The 18,497-nt window shown below is 43.5% G+C and overlaps 1 protein-coding gene across 1 annotated transcript in view; it reads left to right on the top strand.

Moving 5' to 3' along the window:
• Positions 1 to 18,497, top strand: part of ythdc2 (YTH domain containing 2) — a gene marked incomplete at its 5' end in the record, with an annotated part of 141,088 nt that overhangs the window by 26,622 nt on the left and 95,969 nt on the right. The window contains one exon of the mRNA XM_080018325.1: positions 17,014 to 17,180. Within this exon, the coding sequence (XP_079874451.1) occupies positions 17,014 to 17,180 (167 nt within the window). The remainder of the gene's footprint in view (positions 1 to 17,013; positions 17,181 to 18,497) is intronic.

The raw sequence follows: 18,497 nt of genomic DNA, 5'->3' as shown, positions 1-18,497 counted from the left end.
ACTATTCAAACCATGTCCTGACATTTTGAAACATTATTCAATTTAAATTGACCAATACTCTTACTACAATGTATTTTACAGCTTTTGTGTGTGTTTGCAGCTGTTTTTTTCTCATTCTGTCTATTATTACATCAAACTTTGAACTTTAATTTAATAATAGACAGAAAGAGAAAACAACAGCTGCAAACACACACAAAAGCAGCCCCCTGGCGATCACTCAGGTGTCATTTCCAGCGGGACTTGAGTTGATTAATCATCCCACAGCTCCCAGTTGGAGCAGACAAACATTTGACATCACCGAATGTGGGTCCAGAGGAGCATAGTTGATTAGGGTTCTCAACTGTGCACAACATCGTTTTCAATTGTGTGTTTGCGGTACTTGGAGGGCAACAAACACTGTGTTTGTTGTTGGAGAGGAGAAGCAGCAGAAGTCGATGTTTGCATTTTATTTCGCACAACAAAACTTTGTTCGTTGTTCAGAAAATGTCACAAGTCATTGTCCTGGAGAAAACCCCATTAAACAAATAGGCAGCACTTGAAGTAAGCTGGATACACAGATAAGACTATTTATTAAGAAATAGCTAGTCTGAGTGAGGTCTGCAGAATAAACTGGAAACTCTTTGGTTTACAAAGTACATTATTCATTTCAAAGCATTGACTCCTCCTTGTCTTCTATTTTAGAGCTTTCCACCATATGGAGATATTTACTTAGGACCCCACTCTACCCCTGAGACAGGTCACAGGTCACTCAAAGTGAGCCCCTCACCCTCTGGCTTTTCAGAGGCCTCTCTGCATACATTCGTTCTTATTTATATTGTCTGAATACATTGTTCATATTATGTTTAAGTAAGTCATATCTTACTCATATTATATCTAAATATGATATACTGTATCTTATCTTCATACAAACATATATTTCATGAGGTTGATTTAATTCCCCAAACCTTTGCAGTCCTTGTCTATAGGTGATTGATGGAAGGAGCAGCCTTCCTGCCTTCCACATCTGCTTCTAATTGTGGCATACTCAACACAAAGACATGTTTACTTATTCATTGATTCCCTTAAAAATAAGCTTAAAATTATACTACATCATTCAGCCTGATGTTGGCCAAACTGGATCTCTGTATACAAGGTCTTTGCAGACCTTTGAGTGTCCCTCAGCAGGATACCAGGCAGATAAGAATGTCGTTCAGGCCTCGGTGAAGCCCTGGGCTGCTTAATTTGTTTGTTGCAGACATCGTTAGAGAAGATGAAAGGTGAGGTCTACCACAGTAACAGAAAGTGTGATAAAGATAATACCTCCATGGTTCTCTGACTACAACGTCTCTAGTTATAACGCAGTAATCATTAACTGAATTTCTCAACATTGCTTCAACAACTAGGTAAATTTTGGAGAATGTCACATTTAAATAAGAACTAATCCAAATGATTCTGGTTCTATAAGGCGCTCTATAATATCTAACAGTAATTTAATGATAGAGCTCAATATGATGTATCTGAATTTTATCAAGGTCGTTCCATTTAGATGCTTGCATGCATTTCATCCTACAATAGTTCCAATTTAGCCTGTTAAAAACATGTGTTTCCAAATCAGTTAAATACAAAGAGCAATAATTCCAATAATTTACAAGGGCTTTTGAATGCTGGACATGTTATGGCCTTACTCAATTGCAGAGCAATTCTTCTTGAATTCCTATTCAGTTTTCAATCCTTCAGGTCTTCCCAATCAGACAGTATTATCTACACTGGACAAAAGTCAAATTGGAGCCCAGTGGATTCCTGTTCAAATGCTTGAAAGCTTCAGAAATAAAATTCTGAATAGACGGGTTGGTTAATATCCATCAATACACAACTACAGCATTAATCGATTCACGAGATATTTCCAAATTAAAACTTTAAATTTGGCATTGCCAAATTCAAAACCATTGAAGCGGCCAACTTATTTCACAATGAATTTAGTGTTTACATTTTTAGTAAGCGTAACTGCACATTCCATTACCTCTCTCTAGTGCACAAAACAAAACAATTATCCCTCTTCATTAACCAACTTGCTAAGTTTTATACTGTATATCAATAGCTACCTTATTCAATGTCAAGTTGAGATCACTTCTAGAGGGGAGAAAAAATGCTGTTTAATTATACTTAAACAACTACCAGCCTGATCGAAAAAGTTACCAGTAACAATTTGAACACACAAACAATACTGTACAGGAGGTAGAGCTGGTCCTCTAGTAATCTAAAGGTTGCTGGCTCCTCCTGCTAGCATGCTGTAGTGTCCTTGAGCAAGACACTTAACCCCTAATTGCTCCTGATGTCGGTGCTTGAATAATTGTAAGTCGCTTTGGATAAAAGCGTCTGCTAAATGCAATGTAATGTAATGTAACTATTTAATGTATAATGTCTAATCTTTACCGTTCACTTATTTATCATGAACTTTAATTTAGAATTATCAATTTACTAATGGTTCATGCTATTGTGCCAATCTGTTGCTGCTGTAACACTGCAAACTACCCCACTGTGGGATAGATAAAGGATTATCTTATTTTAATCAGCAGATCACTTTGACACAAGAAAACAAAACAAACAACTCAAAAAGAGAAAATAAATAATCCAAACTTTACAAACAAACGTATGCATTTCTGCTGTTGTCATGCATCATATCTGCTCTCTGCGAAATCACAAAAAATATTATTGTAAACAATTATTCCCAATTTATATTAATCAACTCAATTCAATTTTAATTTAGTCTGCTAAACACCACTAAGTGAATCATAATCACACAGAGCACCATTTGACTAATAGTTAAATCACTCGATCTTACAGCGTCCTCTGCTGAACCAATATCTTACTAAAATGATATTTACAACTCTCTTTGCTCTAGGTTCCATCCTAAACATAGAATCCCGAATGCATCATGTGCTATCTTTTCCACTTTCATTGTCTTTTTCATCAACTTCTGTAATCCTTTCAGTCTATCAACTAGCTTTACAGCTCTCTCTCTCTCCTTGTTATACTTTTTTAATAATCAAGGCCTTGCAGTATCCTTTCCAGGAATCCCACCAGTTATTTAGACTCCAACGCTACTGTTTCACCCTACCCTCAACACTTATCTACAGAGGGATCAAGAGTAATCTATATACCTATAGTTTAATAATTATGTATTCAGTTATGTCGACTTATCATTGATTAATATAAAAAAACAACAAATAGACAATCAAAAACCACGGTCCCCTTTATCGATGCAAATTTTGCTACCTTTTATACGGCCCTCCATACCAATATCTCCACTGCCCTTTCTAGCCTATGCAGCACGTAGCTGGTGACACATCTGTCTGAGGGGGGCCGGGGGAGGGGGCCTTCTAAGCTTAACAAAGCTTCTTCCACCAGATCGATGAGATCCTTCAGCTTACTCAAAGCTTTTTCTCTCAGCTTACTCAAAGCTTTTTCCTTCAATCTTCCTGACAATATCTCAGGAAGTCCTCAGCTTTTAATTTGTTCCGGATCTAATGTTGCCTCTGCTGGATCTGTTGTCATGCCCAGATGACTCCTTCTCGGATGTCTTGCGGTCGGTCCCTGACTGCCGTTGTGCACACAACCTGGACATGAAGAGGTCGGACAGAGCCAAGCAGAGAGTCTCATCTGCGTCGCCGAGTTATTGGAGAATTCTCACTGAGTGGTTGTGAGGTAAACCTGTTTCGGTACAGGAAACAAACTGAGAGTATTAGAGAAATTTATTCTGCAGAATAAAGAGAAAGTTAACGATGCATGTCAAAACAGTGATGATGATCATTCTAGATTTACATTTGAAGAAGCCAGCTTTATATGCAGAAAAAAGGTTGTGCCTATCATGAGACTAGCCATGTGATTCACTGTTGCCTTCAGTAACACCTGGGAACTGTTTTAACAAAGACCATCAAACATTATCATAAAAAGAAAGCATACATTGAGTGTTTACCCAAATCGTCCTTTTACGGGCTAGAAAAAGAGAGATATCGACTGAAACAGTTGTGCCATTTGTGGGCAGGAATGTAAGATCTCCTGATAAAGAGGAGTCGGGAGTAGTCATCAAAAAAAACATATGCCCCTTAACATTTAGAAATCACGGTTCTAAAGTTATATCTTTCATGAGCATTGATCATCTGCATTTTCTCTCACAACCCCCGCCACAGGGGTGGATGGGTGCATACAGCTACCCACCCCTTGGTGGATGTGTCCGTGGGGATGGTGGAGTGATATGAAATGCTGCCTAGCGAAGATGCCGCACAAAGGAACCATCCACTTCTCCACACTGACAAGGCCTTCTTGCACCTCGCTGAGACCGTCACTCTGTTGTCACAGAGATCAGCTAGGTAAGCTCCTGGGCCTGGTCCATGCGTCGGTATCCCTTAAACCCCCTCACCGGTACGTGCGTCGAACTGCCAGGATTCTCCCGGCACTTTGCGAGCTCTGCGTGGACCTCGCGTAATAGTGGGATAGTCTGGGTGGCCTGGCGGGGAGCTCCGGCATAAAATTCCCGTCCAGCATAGACACAGCCCTGTCCAGGACTGCTGATGTGATGAGGCACAGCATTCTGGCCATGCGCTGGGAGACCTCAAGGAGCATCGGAGGGGCCAAGGACAGGCTTGAGCCCGACTGGAGACTTCTTCCGTTGTTGCAATGGAAGAAGTTGATGACTTGATGAAGTCTGTTGAAGTAGGTGATTGGCAGATTTCAGATTTCAGATTTTCCGAGACTCATTATTGATAGACTCTACATTTTGTTGTGTTGTCCGTACTTTTAAACTCCTAAATAATTCCACTTTTATAAAACATGTATATTCTTTCTGTTAAATAAAAGCTTTTTAAAAAACAAAAATAGTGTGTGTTGATGACGCTGTTCAGCATTCCCTTAAAACACAAGAACAAAGCAGTAATTTCCCCATTCAGCAGGGTCTCAAGTTCACATGCAGCAGGATGTTAAGTAGCCATGTGCCTCTGTTTGTTCTCCAACCATTTGCATTCTGGGAGCTGGCTGAATGAGGCAAGTGTTGGAAGAAACTTTGAAGGTAATTATCTCAGAAACACGGTTTGCCACACCCTTGTGATTAACAAGTGATAGCTTGAGTTATATTTGCTTGAGTTGTGCAACTTACACCTTGTTTGGAAGCTCTGATTCTCCAGGTTCAAATGATGCGGAAAAAAGTTGAAAGCCGCCAAATGATACGAAAGTATGCGGTGGGTCAAAAATATACATATGTGTATATATTTACACACACATATGTGAATATATGTATGTATATATATATATATATATATATATATATATATATATATATATATATATATATATATACACCGCGTTCCAAATTATTTTGCAAATGATATTTTTCTCTGATTTTCCTAAATAGTCGATGCAAATGACAGTCAGTATTTTCAAATCATCAACCGTTAGGCTATAATTCGATTGTTATTGAACAAACCTCCCAATGATAACATTATTTTTTTCAAAAATAAAAAACTCAAAATGCACTGATCCAAATGATTATGCACAACAGACTTTCAGAACATTTTAAAGGTTTTAAAGAACTGAAAATGGTCATTTGTTGAATTTGCAGCATTAGGAGGTAATATTTACTAAAAGGAAAAGCTATTTCAACCAAAATCATCTCAACAGGCCAAGTTACATGTTAACATTGGACCCCTTCTTTGAGATAACCTTCACAATTCTTGCATCCAATATGAACTTGAGATTTTGGAGAGTTTCTGCTTGAATTTCTTTGCAGGATGTCAGAATAGCGTCCCAGAACTGCTGTTTTGATGCGAACTGCCTCCCATCCTCATAGATCTTTTGCTTGAGGATGCTCCAAAGGTTCTCAATAGAGTTGAGGTCAGGGGAGGATGGGGGCCACACCATGAGTTTCTCTCCTTCTATGTCCATAGCAGCCAATGACACAGAGGTATTCTTTGCAGCATGAGATAGTGCATTGTCATGCATGAAGATGATTTTGCTACGGAAGGCACGGTTCTTCTTTTTGTACACCTTCAGGGACCCTAAAGGGGCCTACCAGCTCTCTCCCCATGATTCTGGCCCAAAACATGACTCCGCCACCTCCTTGCTGACGTTGCAGCCTTGTTGGGACATGGTGGCCATCCACTAACCATCCACTACTCCATCCATCTGGACCATCGAGGGCACTGATTAGTAAACAAGACTGTTTGAAAATTAGTCTTCATGTATTTCTGGGCCCACTGCAACCCTTTCTGCTTATGAGCATTGTTTAGGGGTGGCCGAATAGTAGGTTTATGCACAACTGCAAGCCTCTGGAGGATCCTACACCTTGAGGTTCGCTGAGTACTCCAGAGGCACCAGCAGCTTCAAATACCTGTTTGCTGCTTTGTGCAACATTTTAGCAGCTGCTCTCTTAATCCGATGAATTTGTCTTGCAGAAACCTTCCTCATTATGCCTTTATCTGCACGAACCCGTCTGTGCTCTGAATCAGCCACAAATCACTTCATAGTACGATGATCACGCTTAGGTTTTCGTTAAATATCTAATCTTTTCATACCTTGTCCAAGGCACTGCACTATTTGACACTTTTCGGCAGCAGAGAGATCCTTTTTCTTTCCCATATTGCTTGAAACCTGTGGCCTGCTTAATAATGTGGAACGTCCTTCTTAAGTAGTTTTCCTTTAATTGGGCTCACCTGGCAAACTAATTATCACAGGTGTCTGAGATTGATTTCAGTGATCCAAAGAGCCCTGAGACACAATACCATCCATGCGTTTAATTGAAAAACAAAAAATCGACATCCATTTCCATCCGCCTTGTCATTGCCGTTGAGAAAGCACAGTCTGTGAGTTTATTCATGCTATTCGTTCAGAACTCCCATGTCCCTTGGAACTCCCAGGTCCCTTGGAACTCCAAGGCCCCTCGAAACTCCAAGGCCCCTCGAAACTCCCAAAGCTCCGTGGGGCTCCTGGGCCCAGTGGACAGCCCGGCTCGGTGGAAGGAACAGAATGCCTGGACAGTAGTGGCAGAATAACATTGACTGCGCAAAGGGGGCCCATGAAGTTATGCAGAAAGTTCTTTAAGTCATCCAGCAAGTCCTTCAAGCTGGCCAACAAATCCGTTAAGTCGGCCAACAAGTCCATTAGGTCGGCCAGCAGGTCCGTCATGTCCAGTGGGTCCAACGTCAGTGCGACTGTAGCGGCCCGTGCAAGAGTCGCAGTTGCATGTATGGAGGCTGCATCTTTAAAGCGTAAAATGGATGTGATTCGTCCCCGTCCCCCCATCCACCTCCAGGAGCTCGGAGTATCACCCAAAGTATCACCCAAAATGTACCCAAAGACAGGAGCTCACTTTAATAGAAGCGGTGTGAAACTGTGGAACAGTACAGAAGTATGCCGATTAACGATCATTCTCTATGCAGATGTAAATGTTCTGTTAATACGTTTAAATAGCTCCTACACTGTATGCATACACGAATAGCATGAATAATTTCACAGATTGTGCTCCCCTCCTTGCATCTGCAAGATGTCAAACAACCGGGAACCTTGAGTTGCTGAACAGGAGAAGGACAGGCTTTGCTGCACTGTCCCTGCTTATCTTTTCCTTGATCTTCCTTACTTTTCCGTCGTTGCTAGGGAAGGTCTTTGTGACGAGTCCAAGGTTGTTCCTCTTGGCTTGGTTGTCTCGCAGTAGAACAACGTCCTCTTCCTGCATATTTGGCCTTTTCCTTCTCCATATGTGGCATCCCTGCAGGTCGCGGCTATATTCCTGTTTCCACCATTCCCAGAATGTGTTAGCTGGACTCTGGACTTTTCCCCATTGGTGTCTGAAGCGGTCCCTCTCATTAAACTGGCCCGGGTGTGCCAACCTTGAGGTTTTGCAGAGTAGATGGAGTGAGAATCATTGGGTGCTCTGGGTCCATGGAAACCAGTGTCAAAGGCCTGGCATTGACTATCGCTGTCATCTCCGCCATGAATGTTGTAGGGACCTTGTGGGTTAGCTTTGCTGTTCCATGTTTGAGGAGCTTGGCGTCGAGTATACAGTGTGTGACTCCGGGCATCTGCTCCCAGCTGCCGCCCAAGTGTGAAGAGTTTTGGGGAATGAACTGCCACGTACATCCACACCCTGGCAGGTAGTTCTCAACTTGCTTGTCAGGGTCTGTGGAGTCTGTCTGGAGCTCCATGCAGGCGTGCACAAAGTTGGTCCCGCAGTCTGATCTGAACTGTTTCACAGGGCCTCTAATAGTGAAGAAGTGTCTGAGGGCATTAATGAAAGTGGCGGAGTCCATTGACTCCAGCACTTGGATATGTACTGCATGTGAACTCATGCATGTGAAGATGACCGCTTACTGTTCGCTTGTCCTCCTCAGTTTCCAGGCCGTCCAGGGTCGAATACCCTGGGTCAAGGGTAGAGCCGCTGTTTGGACAGAGGCTTACTGCAGACGTCCCAGCTGCAGCAATGGCTGTTCTCAGATACTTGGGTGAGCAGAGAGCGAGAGCCCGGCCACGGCTCTTGGGAGAGATTTCCAGCTGGGGAAACCTCGCACTGCCAAGCCCAGCCTGAAAGGCGTGTGACACAGACAGTAACCTCGGGATGTAGCTCCAAATCTGTTCCGGAGTCATTGAGGTCAATGTCTTCGTTAGATGGTCGGCCCCCTTGAGCATCGGTAAGGAAGGCAGGTCCGTTTAGCCAAGAGGAGAGGGCTAACTTATTGGCCACCACTTTGCTATTGCAAAAGAACTTGACACTGTCTAACCTGGTGCCCAGCTCCTGTGAGATAACCTCTGCCATCTTGACTGCTAATACGGCTGCACTAAACTCGAGTGTGGGGATTGTAAGGTCAGGTTTTGGGGTCAACCCTGCCCACCATATTCCCCAGCTAGCTCTGACCTTCCATGTTAGTCACCATGAGGTACGACAGCACCGATTGCCTTTGTGAAGGCGTCGCAGAAGATACACTTTCCTCGTTCCTATGAGCCCTAGAGATTGGCAGTGATGTGTACATCCTGGAGATCTTCAGCCCCTGAAGAGCTTATAGCGAGTTTCCCAACCTCAGCCACTCCTTCTGTTTCTCGTCCAGTAGAGAGGCATCCCATTCGTCGCCAGCGGTAGTAAGTTCTCTCAGGATAGGGTGACCTTGAATGCGGACAGGTGCAGCAAATCCTCGAGGGTCTATTAGACTGTTGAGGGTCGACAGCCTACTGTGTCATGTGAAAGGTCTTTTGTTGGCTGAGGCACAGAAGGTAAAGGTGGACAGCTGCATGGCGGGGGGGGGGGGGGACTGATCGAATTTGAGGCCTTGAAAGCCTTGTGGCGAATGACTTAAACCCGTCGTCTACGTAGAAGTGCCGTTCAGGTACTGGCGTGCTTCGGCCCCTTACTCCTTGTCTCCTTCTCTCCTTCTGTGGCAGTCCTCTGCATTTTCCGTTTCATCGTCACATTCAGGTTGAAATCCACTGTTTGAAATGTTCTGCAAGTCCGGGATAACGCCGGTATCAGATTCACCATCGCTGTTGGAGAACTGACTATCATCGCCGAAAAGTCCAGTACGCGCTGCTTACACTGACTTGGATCTATCGCACTGGTCAGACTAAGGTCCGCAATATAATTTAGATCTTCCTCCACCCGCTTCTCGTAATCCATAACAACATGGAGATGAAAGTTTTCAGACAAGTTAAACCGAAGGATCCTCGTCTTGTTTACGGAAGTGACGTCAGCATTACTTCTTTGTTGGTTTACGCCCCCTAAACAATAATGTCTCTATGTGTGTATAAAAGTAGTACGATTTAAAGGTTGAACTCTATCAAAAGGGTTTCACATTGTGACTTCACATCATATGGAATATGGAGGAAAGATTTTCACTTGGATGGTCGCTTTAAAGGAAACGACGGTTTTGAAAATGCGTTGAGATCCGAGGTAAACGAGGCGGCATTCGGGTCAGAATGAGGACGCAACCTTACCGTCCACCTCTGCCAAGCATCCTTCTTGCTAACGTCCAGTCCCTGGAGAACAAGATGGATGAACTTCGAGCGAGGATTCAATTCCAGCGAGACACGAGGAACTGTTGCGTCCTCTGCCTGACGGAAACATGGCTGAACCCACTGGTGCCGGATGAAGCCATACGTCCAGCCGAGGCCTTCTCCGTGTTCCGCGGCGACAGAACGGGAGAGTCGGGGAAATCCAAAGGTGGAGGCGTCTGCCGAATGCTAAACAACCGCTGGTGTAACGCCAACAACACCAAATTCCTCTCCCACTCCTGCTCGCTGAACCTGGAACAGCTGACCATACTATGCCGTCCATTTTATCTCCCCCGGGAATTCAGCACGGTCATCATTACAGCCGTTTATATCCCACCGCAAGCGGACACCGACGCAGCTCTGTCGGTTCTGTACGATGTGTTGTGCGGATTTCAGAACAGACATCCCGACGCGGCTGTGGTGGTGACTGGGGACTTTAACAGGGCCAACCTTAAAAAAGTTCTGCCGAATTTCCACCAACACATCACGTGTGCCACCAGGGGAGACAGAACTCTGGACCATTGATACACTCCTTACAAGAACGGATACAAGCCCGTCTCGCTCCCTGCTTGAAATCAGATCACGCCGCGATCTCGCTGCTTCCTGTTTACAGGCCTCTGATCGCGCGGGATCTGGTGATGACGAGGGAAGTGAAGCGGTGGACGGACCAATCAGAGGCTGCGCTTCAGGACGCTCTGACTGACGTAGACTGGGACATGTTCCAAGCGAGTTCAAGTGACGTCAGCGAGTTTACGGAGGTTGTAGTGAGTTTTGTGGCTACGCTCGTGGATGAAATCGTTCCTACGGTGAAAGTTCGGATATTTCCAAACCAGAAACCATGGGTTGATAAATCCATCCGCTGCGCTCTGAATGCGCGCACGGCCGCTTACAACGACGGACTTGTATCTGGTAACATGGACAACTACAAAGCGGCCTCGTACAATCTGCGGAGGGCGGTGAGGGACGCTAAACGGACGTACAGAGACACCGTGGAGCTGCAGATGGAGCGGGGGGACACAAGACGCTTGTGGGAGGGGCTGCGAACAATAACAAACTACAAGAGCAGCTCCTCCCCAGCCACGAGTGTGGACGCCTCCCTGGCCAACCAACTGAACTGCTTTTATGCGCGGTTCGAGTCTGGCAGCAGCACCGCTAGCTCGCCGGCTAATTGGAGTTACACCGCTGGGGACGAGCGCGCACTCTCAGTGTCCGTGCACGAGGTCAGGAGGGCTTTGATGCGGGTGAACACCAGGAAAGCTGCGGGCCCAGATGGCATATCTGGACGAGTACTGAAGACCTGTGCTAACCAGCTAGCTCCGGTGTTCACCACAATATTCAACATCTCCCTGGCTGAATCAGTGGTCCCATCCTGCTTCAAGAGGTCCACCGTCGTTCCTGTCCCGAAGATCGCCTCTCCAACCTGCCTGAATGACTACCGTCCGGTGGCCCTCACCTCGGTGGTCATGAAGTGTTTCGAGAGGCTGATTAAGGATTACATCTGCGCCTCCCTCCCCCGCACCTTGGACCCGTTGCAGTTCGCGTACCGGCAGAACAGATCCACGGATGACGCGGTCTCCCAGGTACTGCACACCACGCTCACACACCTGGATGGCCAGAAGGGGGCCTATGTGAGAATGCTGTTCATTGATTATAGTTCAGCTTTCAACACCATAGTCCCCACCAGACTGGCTGTCAAGCTGATGGAGCTAGGATTGAATGCTCCGCTGTGCACCTGGATCCTGGACTTCCTCACAGGCCGCCCCCAGGTGGTCAAGGTGGGGAAGTACATGTCAAGCTCCCTCACCCTGAATACAGGATCCCCCCAGGGTTGCGTCCTCAGCCCCCTACTGTACTCCCTGTACACACATGACTGTGTGGCCAGGTCCAGCTCCAACACCAGGCAGCTGGGGAAATTCCGGGTCTCGGTGAGGATCCTCAAGTCCTTCTACTCTGGAGCAGTGGAGAGCATCCTGACAGGCAACATCACTACCTGGTTTGGGAACTGTACTGCCCAGGACAGGCGGGCCCTGCAGAGGGTGGTGCGTTCAGCTGAACGTACCACTGGAACTACCCTCCCCCCCTTGCAGGAGTTATACACCAGGAGGTGTAGTAGCAGAGCCCGTAGGATCATGAAGGATCCTCATCACCCCAACAACGGACTGTTTCAGCTGCTGCGGTCAGGCAAGCGCCTCCGCAGTCACGCAGCGAGAACAGAGAGACTGAGACGGAGTTTCTTCCCTCAAGCCATCAGAACTGTCAACGCTGACCTCACCAGGGGTCCTAACTGAGCCATGCACTAGGCTCCACTACCTACTGTACTGTATGTAGCATACTGTACCGCATACTGTATCACTGTTCAGGGTTGTTCGTGATGCCGTATTGCTGCGCCGTACTGTTGTATACTGTGCTGTATTATCCCAAACACTACCTCACACTATTCACATTCACATGCTACTTTAATTCACATGCCACTTTAAATGCACATATCTGTATATACATAGGCATATTCCTTCAACCTATTCCATTTTATTTCGATTTATTTTTTATTGTATTTTATTCTATATATTTTTTATCTTATTCTATAAGTATTCCACTTACTGTATTACGTTTTAGGAGTCAGTTAGTCGGTCTATTAGAAAGGAATTTTCTACTTTTTGTTTTTATTTTTTTTTTGTACTTTTTCCTAGGACTTATTGTGTGCTATCACCGGGTGCGTTGCATTACATTTCACTGCATATATGTATGGAAGTATGTATATGTATGTGACAAATAAAAAATCTTGAATCCTGAATCTTGAGATAAAAAAAAACACAAAGGAACACGCATCTGGAAAGATCTCTCAAAAGGTTTTTTCAACTTATTTGGCTGCTCCTGGCGATTTTAGAAATGTGCGATATAGCGCAATTTGCTGTGGTGGGTAATGCTCCCACTTGCACATATTATAAAGGAACACACATTCACATTCACAACTGTACATATCCCTATCTCCTGATGACCTATACCCCATGCTCTCCCTCACTGAGTGTATTTGAACTTCAGAACTTTTTACAATGGGGACGGTAGCTCAGGAGGTAGAGCTGGTCGTCTCGTAATCTAAAGGTTGCTGGTTCGATCCCAGGCTCCTCCTGCTAGCATGCTGTAGTGTCCTTGAGCAAGACACTAAACCCCTTATTGCTCCTGATGGCTGCGTCCGTCAGTGTTTCAATTATTGTGAGTCGCTTTGGATAAAAGCGTCTGCTAAATTCAATGTAATGTAATGTAAAACTGAACAAAGATAAAACAGAAATTCTCTTCTTTGGAGCAAAGGCTCAGAGACAGAAAATTCCAGCTCATCTCAGTTCTCTGTCTCCGGAGATCAAAAATTAAGCCAAAAATCTGGGTGTAATTATTAACAGCAATCTAAATTTTACAGCCATATCAATAACATCACAAAATCAGCCTTCTACCATCTAAAAAACATTTAAAAATTAAGAGGACTCCTGTACAAAACAGACTCTGAAAAATTAATCCATGCATTCAAAACGAGTAGATTGGACTACTGCCCGACTAATGCCCTATTCACCGGCCCACGAAATCAGCTGTGCAGCGGCTACAATTAATCCAAAATGCGGGTGCAAGCATTCTCACTATCACTAAATCAGCTTTCTACCATCTAAAAAAATATTTCAAAATTAAGAGGGTAATTCAAATGTGCAGTGGCTACAGTTAATCCAAAATGCGGCTACACATGTTCTCACTGGGACTAAAATGTTGAACACATTACACCTGTTCTTAGATCCTTACATTGGCCCCCCGTTAAAACTTGGATTGATTTAAAGATTCCGCTATTTGTGTATAAAGCTCTAAATGGCCTTGCACCTAAGTATATAAAATAAATGCTCATTACACACAAACTAGCAAGAACTCTCAGGTCCACAGGCAGTGGTATTTTAACCATCCCTCGTACTAACTCTGAAGCAAGGGAGGCTGCCTTCTGTATCTATGCCCCAGTAGATACAGAATGCCTCTCAGGTCCTCAAACAGGGTGTCTGAGGACCTGAGAGAAGTCCCCACACTGAGCACTTTTAAATGCAGGTTAAAAACCTTGCTGTTCACTACAGTCTGACTGTGTGTGTGTGCATGTGTGCGTGCGTGCGTGCGTGCGTGCGTGTGTGTGTTCTGTATGCCGTGAGATTTGTTTATTCTGCACTGACTGTTCTTATCGTTGCACAGACATTTTATATATTTTCTTTGATTGAATTTCTCTGTAAAGCGCATTGTGTTACCCTGGTATGAATTGTGCTTTATAAATAAAGTTTGACTTTACTTGACTATTTATTTTAATTCATCAGTGTGGTGTGGGGATGGTCTGGGTTGAGCAGCCACACCTGATCTGCATCTAGGTGATTGGGCTCAGAGTGGCTGCACACCTGTTGCTCGTTTTTTGGTCTAACGAGCAGCAGGTTAAACTGCCATCCCCACACACATTCAGGATAGGAGCCCTGTCATGACACGTCTATCCTGGGCTAATTCCACCTTGCCTTCTCTCTACAATAAACTGGTGTTTTCAATCCCCTGTCTTTGTCTCTGTTCCGGAGGTTCCTGAACACGCCACCTGGGTGGCGGGTGGTAGGAGAACGGCCACAATAAGTCTTCTCCAAAGTTTTGTTTTTTGATTATCTGTGGACATTTATATTGTTGATACATTTTTGTATTTAAAATAAGTGTGCTGCAGAGACAATGCCGACAATAACATTGGCGTGAAATAAAGGTTCATTTAACTTCAGCAATGTTATTTTTCATTTGTTATTATTATGTTTATTATGTTAGTAATTGTTGTATTTTATCTGATGATAAAAAAAACGAACAACATGATATCGGAATTATATATCGGCCCCCACGATCTTTAAATATCGGCATCGGGCATTGAAATATATCGGTAGACCACCAATATACGGTATATACTCTGTGTGTGTGTGTGTATATGTATGTATATATACGGTGTGTGTGTGTATATATATATATATATATATATATATATATATATATATATATATATATACACATGTCCACTGGCTATGGGAACAGCATTAATCACCTATTTTTAACGGGTTTACCCGCGTTTGAAAAATCTGCATATACACGCTTATTTTGGTGTAAATCGTTATTGGTCAGATAGACTTGGCTCCAAGTAAGGTTTAGAGAACCCTCTAAGCTATAATAGCAAGTTGTGACCTACATAAGTGACGCTAACATGGGTTGTCGCCCTTTGATAACAGGGCATTCTTATTTTTTCGTTTTTTAAAAGGAGCTTTGAAATGTGTTGCTGGGGTTGTAATCTCCATCTCTGCCCACCCCCCTATCAAAGTTCATTATCGCTCTCCTTTGTATTATAAATACATTTTCTGGTACCTACACTTCCTCAACTTTCCACACAACAACTTAACTGCGCACTGTTTTTAATGGTGCATTAACCATTTTGGGTTGCTGCACTATTCATTTTGTGAATTTGATTAAAATGGTTCATATCTTAAACGAGGTTGGTCTTGATCCTAAGTCTAGACCAGTTGTGAACCACTGGATGTTTGTTATGGATTCACTTGTGATTTAGGCGCCAACTATTTAAAAAGTATTGATTTTTAACACTAAATACCTAGTAACAGGTGTGAACCTGAAAATATTTTGTGGATTTTTAATTTAAATAATTTACTGTTTGAACATTAAAGGGGTCAGTTTCATTTTATCCATGTCTTTCTACTAATGTGGCCATCTTAAAGGGATACTCAGTTCATTTGGTAAATTGACTCTTTGTCCTTCTTTCCCAGATTCAGATGAGAATGTCAATATTAATGTCATTTCTATGTGCCAAGTACCGGGATAGTGGCTGCATGCTTACAGTGTTCGCTCAGGGCTATAGGGGGAATCAAGTAGCCTAACTCCTTTGAAATTTGGGAAATGCAGCTTCTAGTATCTCAAAGGCTGAGTTATTTAAGCAATGCATCTTGTATCTTTGTGACAATAAAAATGAAAACATAAAAACAAGATCTCTTGTTTCAAATGCTACATTTGTAGTCATTGTAGTTTGTGCTTGGTAATCCTCCACTCCCTTGATGCAGTGCTTCACAAACTATAATCATTGCAACTGTTACGATCAATGCTAGGAGGGACCCAAATGCACGACACAGACGGTAGGCAGACAGGGGTAAACAAAGGAGGTTTATTTGGGGGCAAAGTGGAGACGACAGGAGGGGTCCAGTCAGGTTGGAACGGGTCCGAGCCAGCGGGACTATCGGACCAGGTCGACCAGGGCAGGACAAGACCGGTGAGGACTGGGAAGGAGGGATCCAGGTTCCGGGTGGAAAGATGGAGAATCGGGCTGGATGAAGCAGGACAGACTTGAATCAGACTTGAAGACTTGAATGAGGAGAGGAGAGGAGCAGGTTAGAACAAGGATAACATACTTGGATATATGGACTAGGAAGGAGCCAGGAGAGATATGAACTCAGGTAAGTAAGCTGACGATCTGGCCATGAGAGACTGGGGAGCCGGAAAATAAAAGATTAAATACAGCAGTTGATGATTGAGTGTTAGGTGTGTGTGTGGAATATGCCAGAGGATGGAGCAGCAGATGAGGAGAGAGCGGCTAGTGGCGTTGGGAGGCCGTGGGCTTGACAGCAACCGATGGATAAATTGATTTCAATTTAAACAACTAAGATTTTGTTTGAATGTTTTTATTCTTGATTGTCATACAAACACACAATGTATTGCTTAAATAACTCTCATATCATAAATAGCTTTTGAGATCCTAGAAGGTATACAGTATTTCCATAATTTCACTGGACCTAGGACAGTTGATTCCCTGTGCAGCCTTGCACTGAGCTAACTTATATAGCATGCAGCCCATCAATATCTCCATTATGGAAAAGGATGAATTGGTATTGACCTTCTCATCTAAATCCGGGTAAGTACCCGGTAAACTGGATTATATAAAACTGGAACTTACTCTTTCTTTGGTCATACTTTCTCTAGATCCCACAATTCCTGTTGGATGACTGCAGCAGGAATGGGATTCCTTGCCGGATAATTTGCACGCAACCTCGGCAGCTGGCTGCCATTGCTGTGGCAGAAAGGGTCGCGGCTGAAAGGGGGGAAGCTGTTGGTCAAACTGTTGGCTACCAGATCAACCTTGAAAGCAGGTAATAAATCTGGCAATTTGGCCATCATTAGATGGTGTGTAAAATGATAGGTTCGCTTTTTTGCAACCCAGGTTTAGGCAGCGTTATCCTAATGGGCTACATGAGCTGCAGCCCAAGGCCCTGGTTGCAAGGGGGTCCGGAGAGAGTCAAAATTAAATTCAGATTGTTTTTTTTTGTTTGTTGCATTGCATATTTTGTCCTCACCATACAATACTGCAATTCCCTCACTCTGCAATGACAGTGTTCCTTACATACACAAAATATTGTGAGAAATCCAGGAGGAACGGTCTCCCTTTACTGTTCTCTAACTAACTGTGATATACAGTTGGTTTCAAAAGTGTCTACTAAATGATGCAATGTATTGCACTTTTTTTAAACATTGTTTTCAAATTTTTCTGAATCATTATTCCAAATGTTAATGGCCATCTTTTATTCAATTGATTTATGTTTTTTCACTAGTTGTGTTATCAGGTTAATGACTGTCAGTTTAAGCATCAGTGAGAGTAGTCAAAATGGGCATTTATAGTGTAAATAAAATGGAAATATAGCTGCACGGCAGCAATGGACCGGGTTCCACTGAATGACAAGGAATGAACGAAAGAAGCGACATTGTGCATGGTATGTCGAGCTACACATTTGTAACACCTTGCACTTCTCTAGATCGACCTAGATGGCAGCAATGAGCCGTAGACTGAAAGTGTTTGTTGTACTGCCCACTTGGTAGACATGTTTTCCATCATGTTCCTGGCTGCCTTGACAAATTTCAAGTGGATTTATTACTGTGTCACAGTTTTACAGCAAATTTAATATTTTGCCAAATTCTTGAAATTGATTCCCTAATAATTTCGGCAATTCAGGACAAATCTTTTCGCAAACTATGTTCATGCGGACATGCCCTGCAAATTTCATGTCATTTGCATTGATGGTTCTGGAGAAGAAGATTTTTGAGGGCTTTTCAAAAAATTGTATTTTTTTAATTGAATGCCTCATAACATAACATTTTTTGACCAATCCCTTAGCTTTTCGCAAACTATCTTCATGCCCATCCCCTGGACCTGCCCTGCAAATTCCGTGTAATTCTGTTTTTCCGGTTCTTCACAAAATTCATAATGGGGAGAACTTCAAATTTCACGATATCACCATGGCACTTGGTAGACATCCATCAACCATCATGTTTCTGGTTACCCTGCCAAATTTCAAGTGGATTTATTCAGGCATGCAAATGTCACCTTTCATCAAATTTGCCGTTTTGAAACCAAAATTGGTGACCGACGTGATGCGTGGAGATCCGATGAAAAAATATTTAGGGTGGGGGGC

This window comes from Zeus faber (assembly GCF_960531495.2).
Source record: "Zeus faber genome assembly, chromosome: 17".
Classification (NCBI taxonomy): domain Eukaryota; kingdom Metazoa; phylum Chordata; class Actinopteri; order Zeiformes; family Zeidae; genus Zeus; species Zeus faber.
Note: the sequence above shows the minus strand (reverse complement) of the source record. Positions and strands in the feature narration are given on the sequence as shown.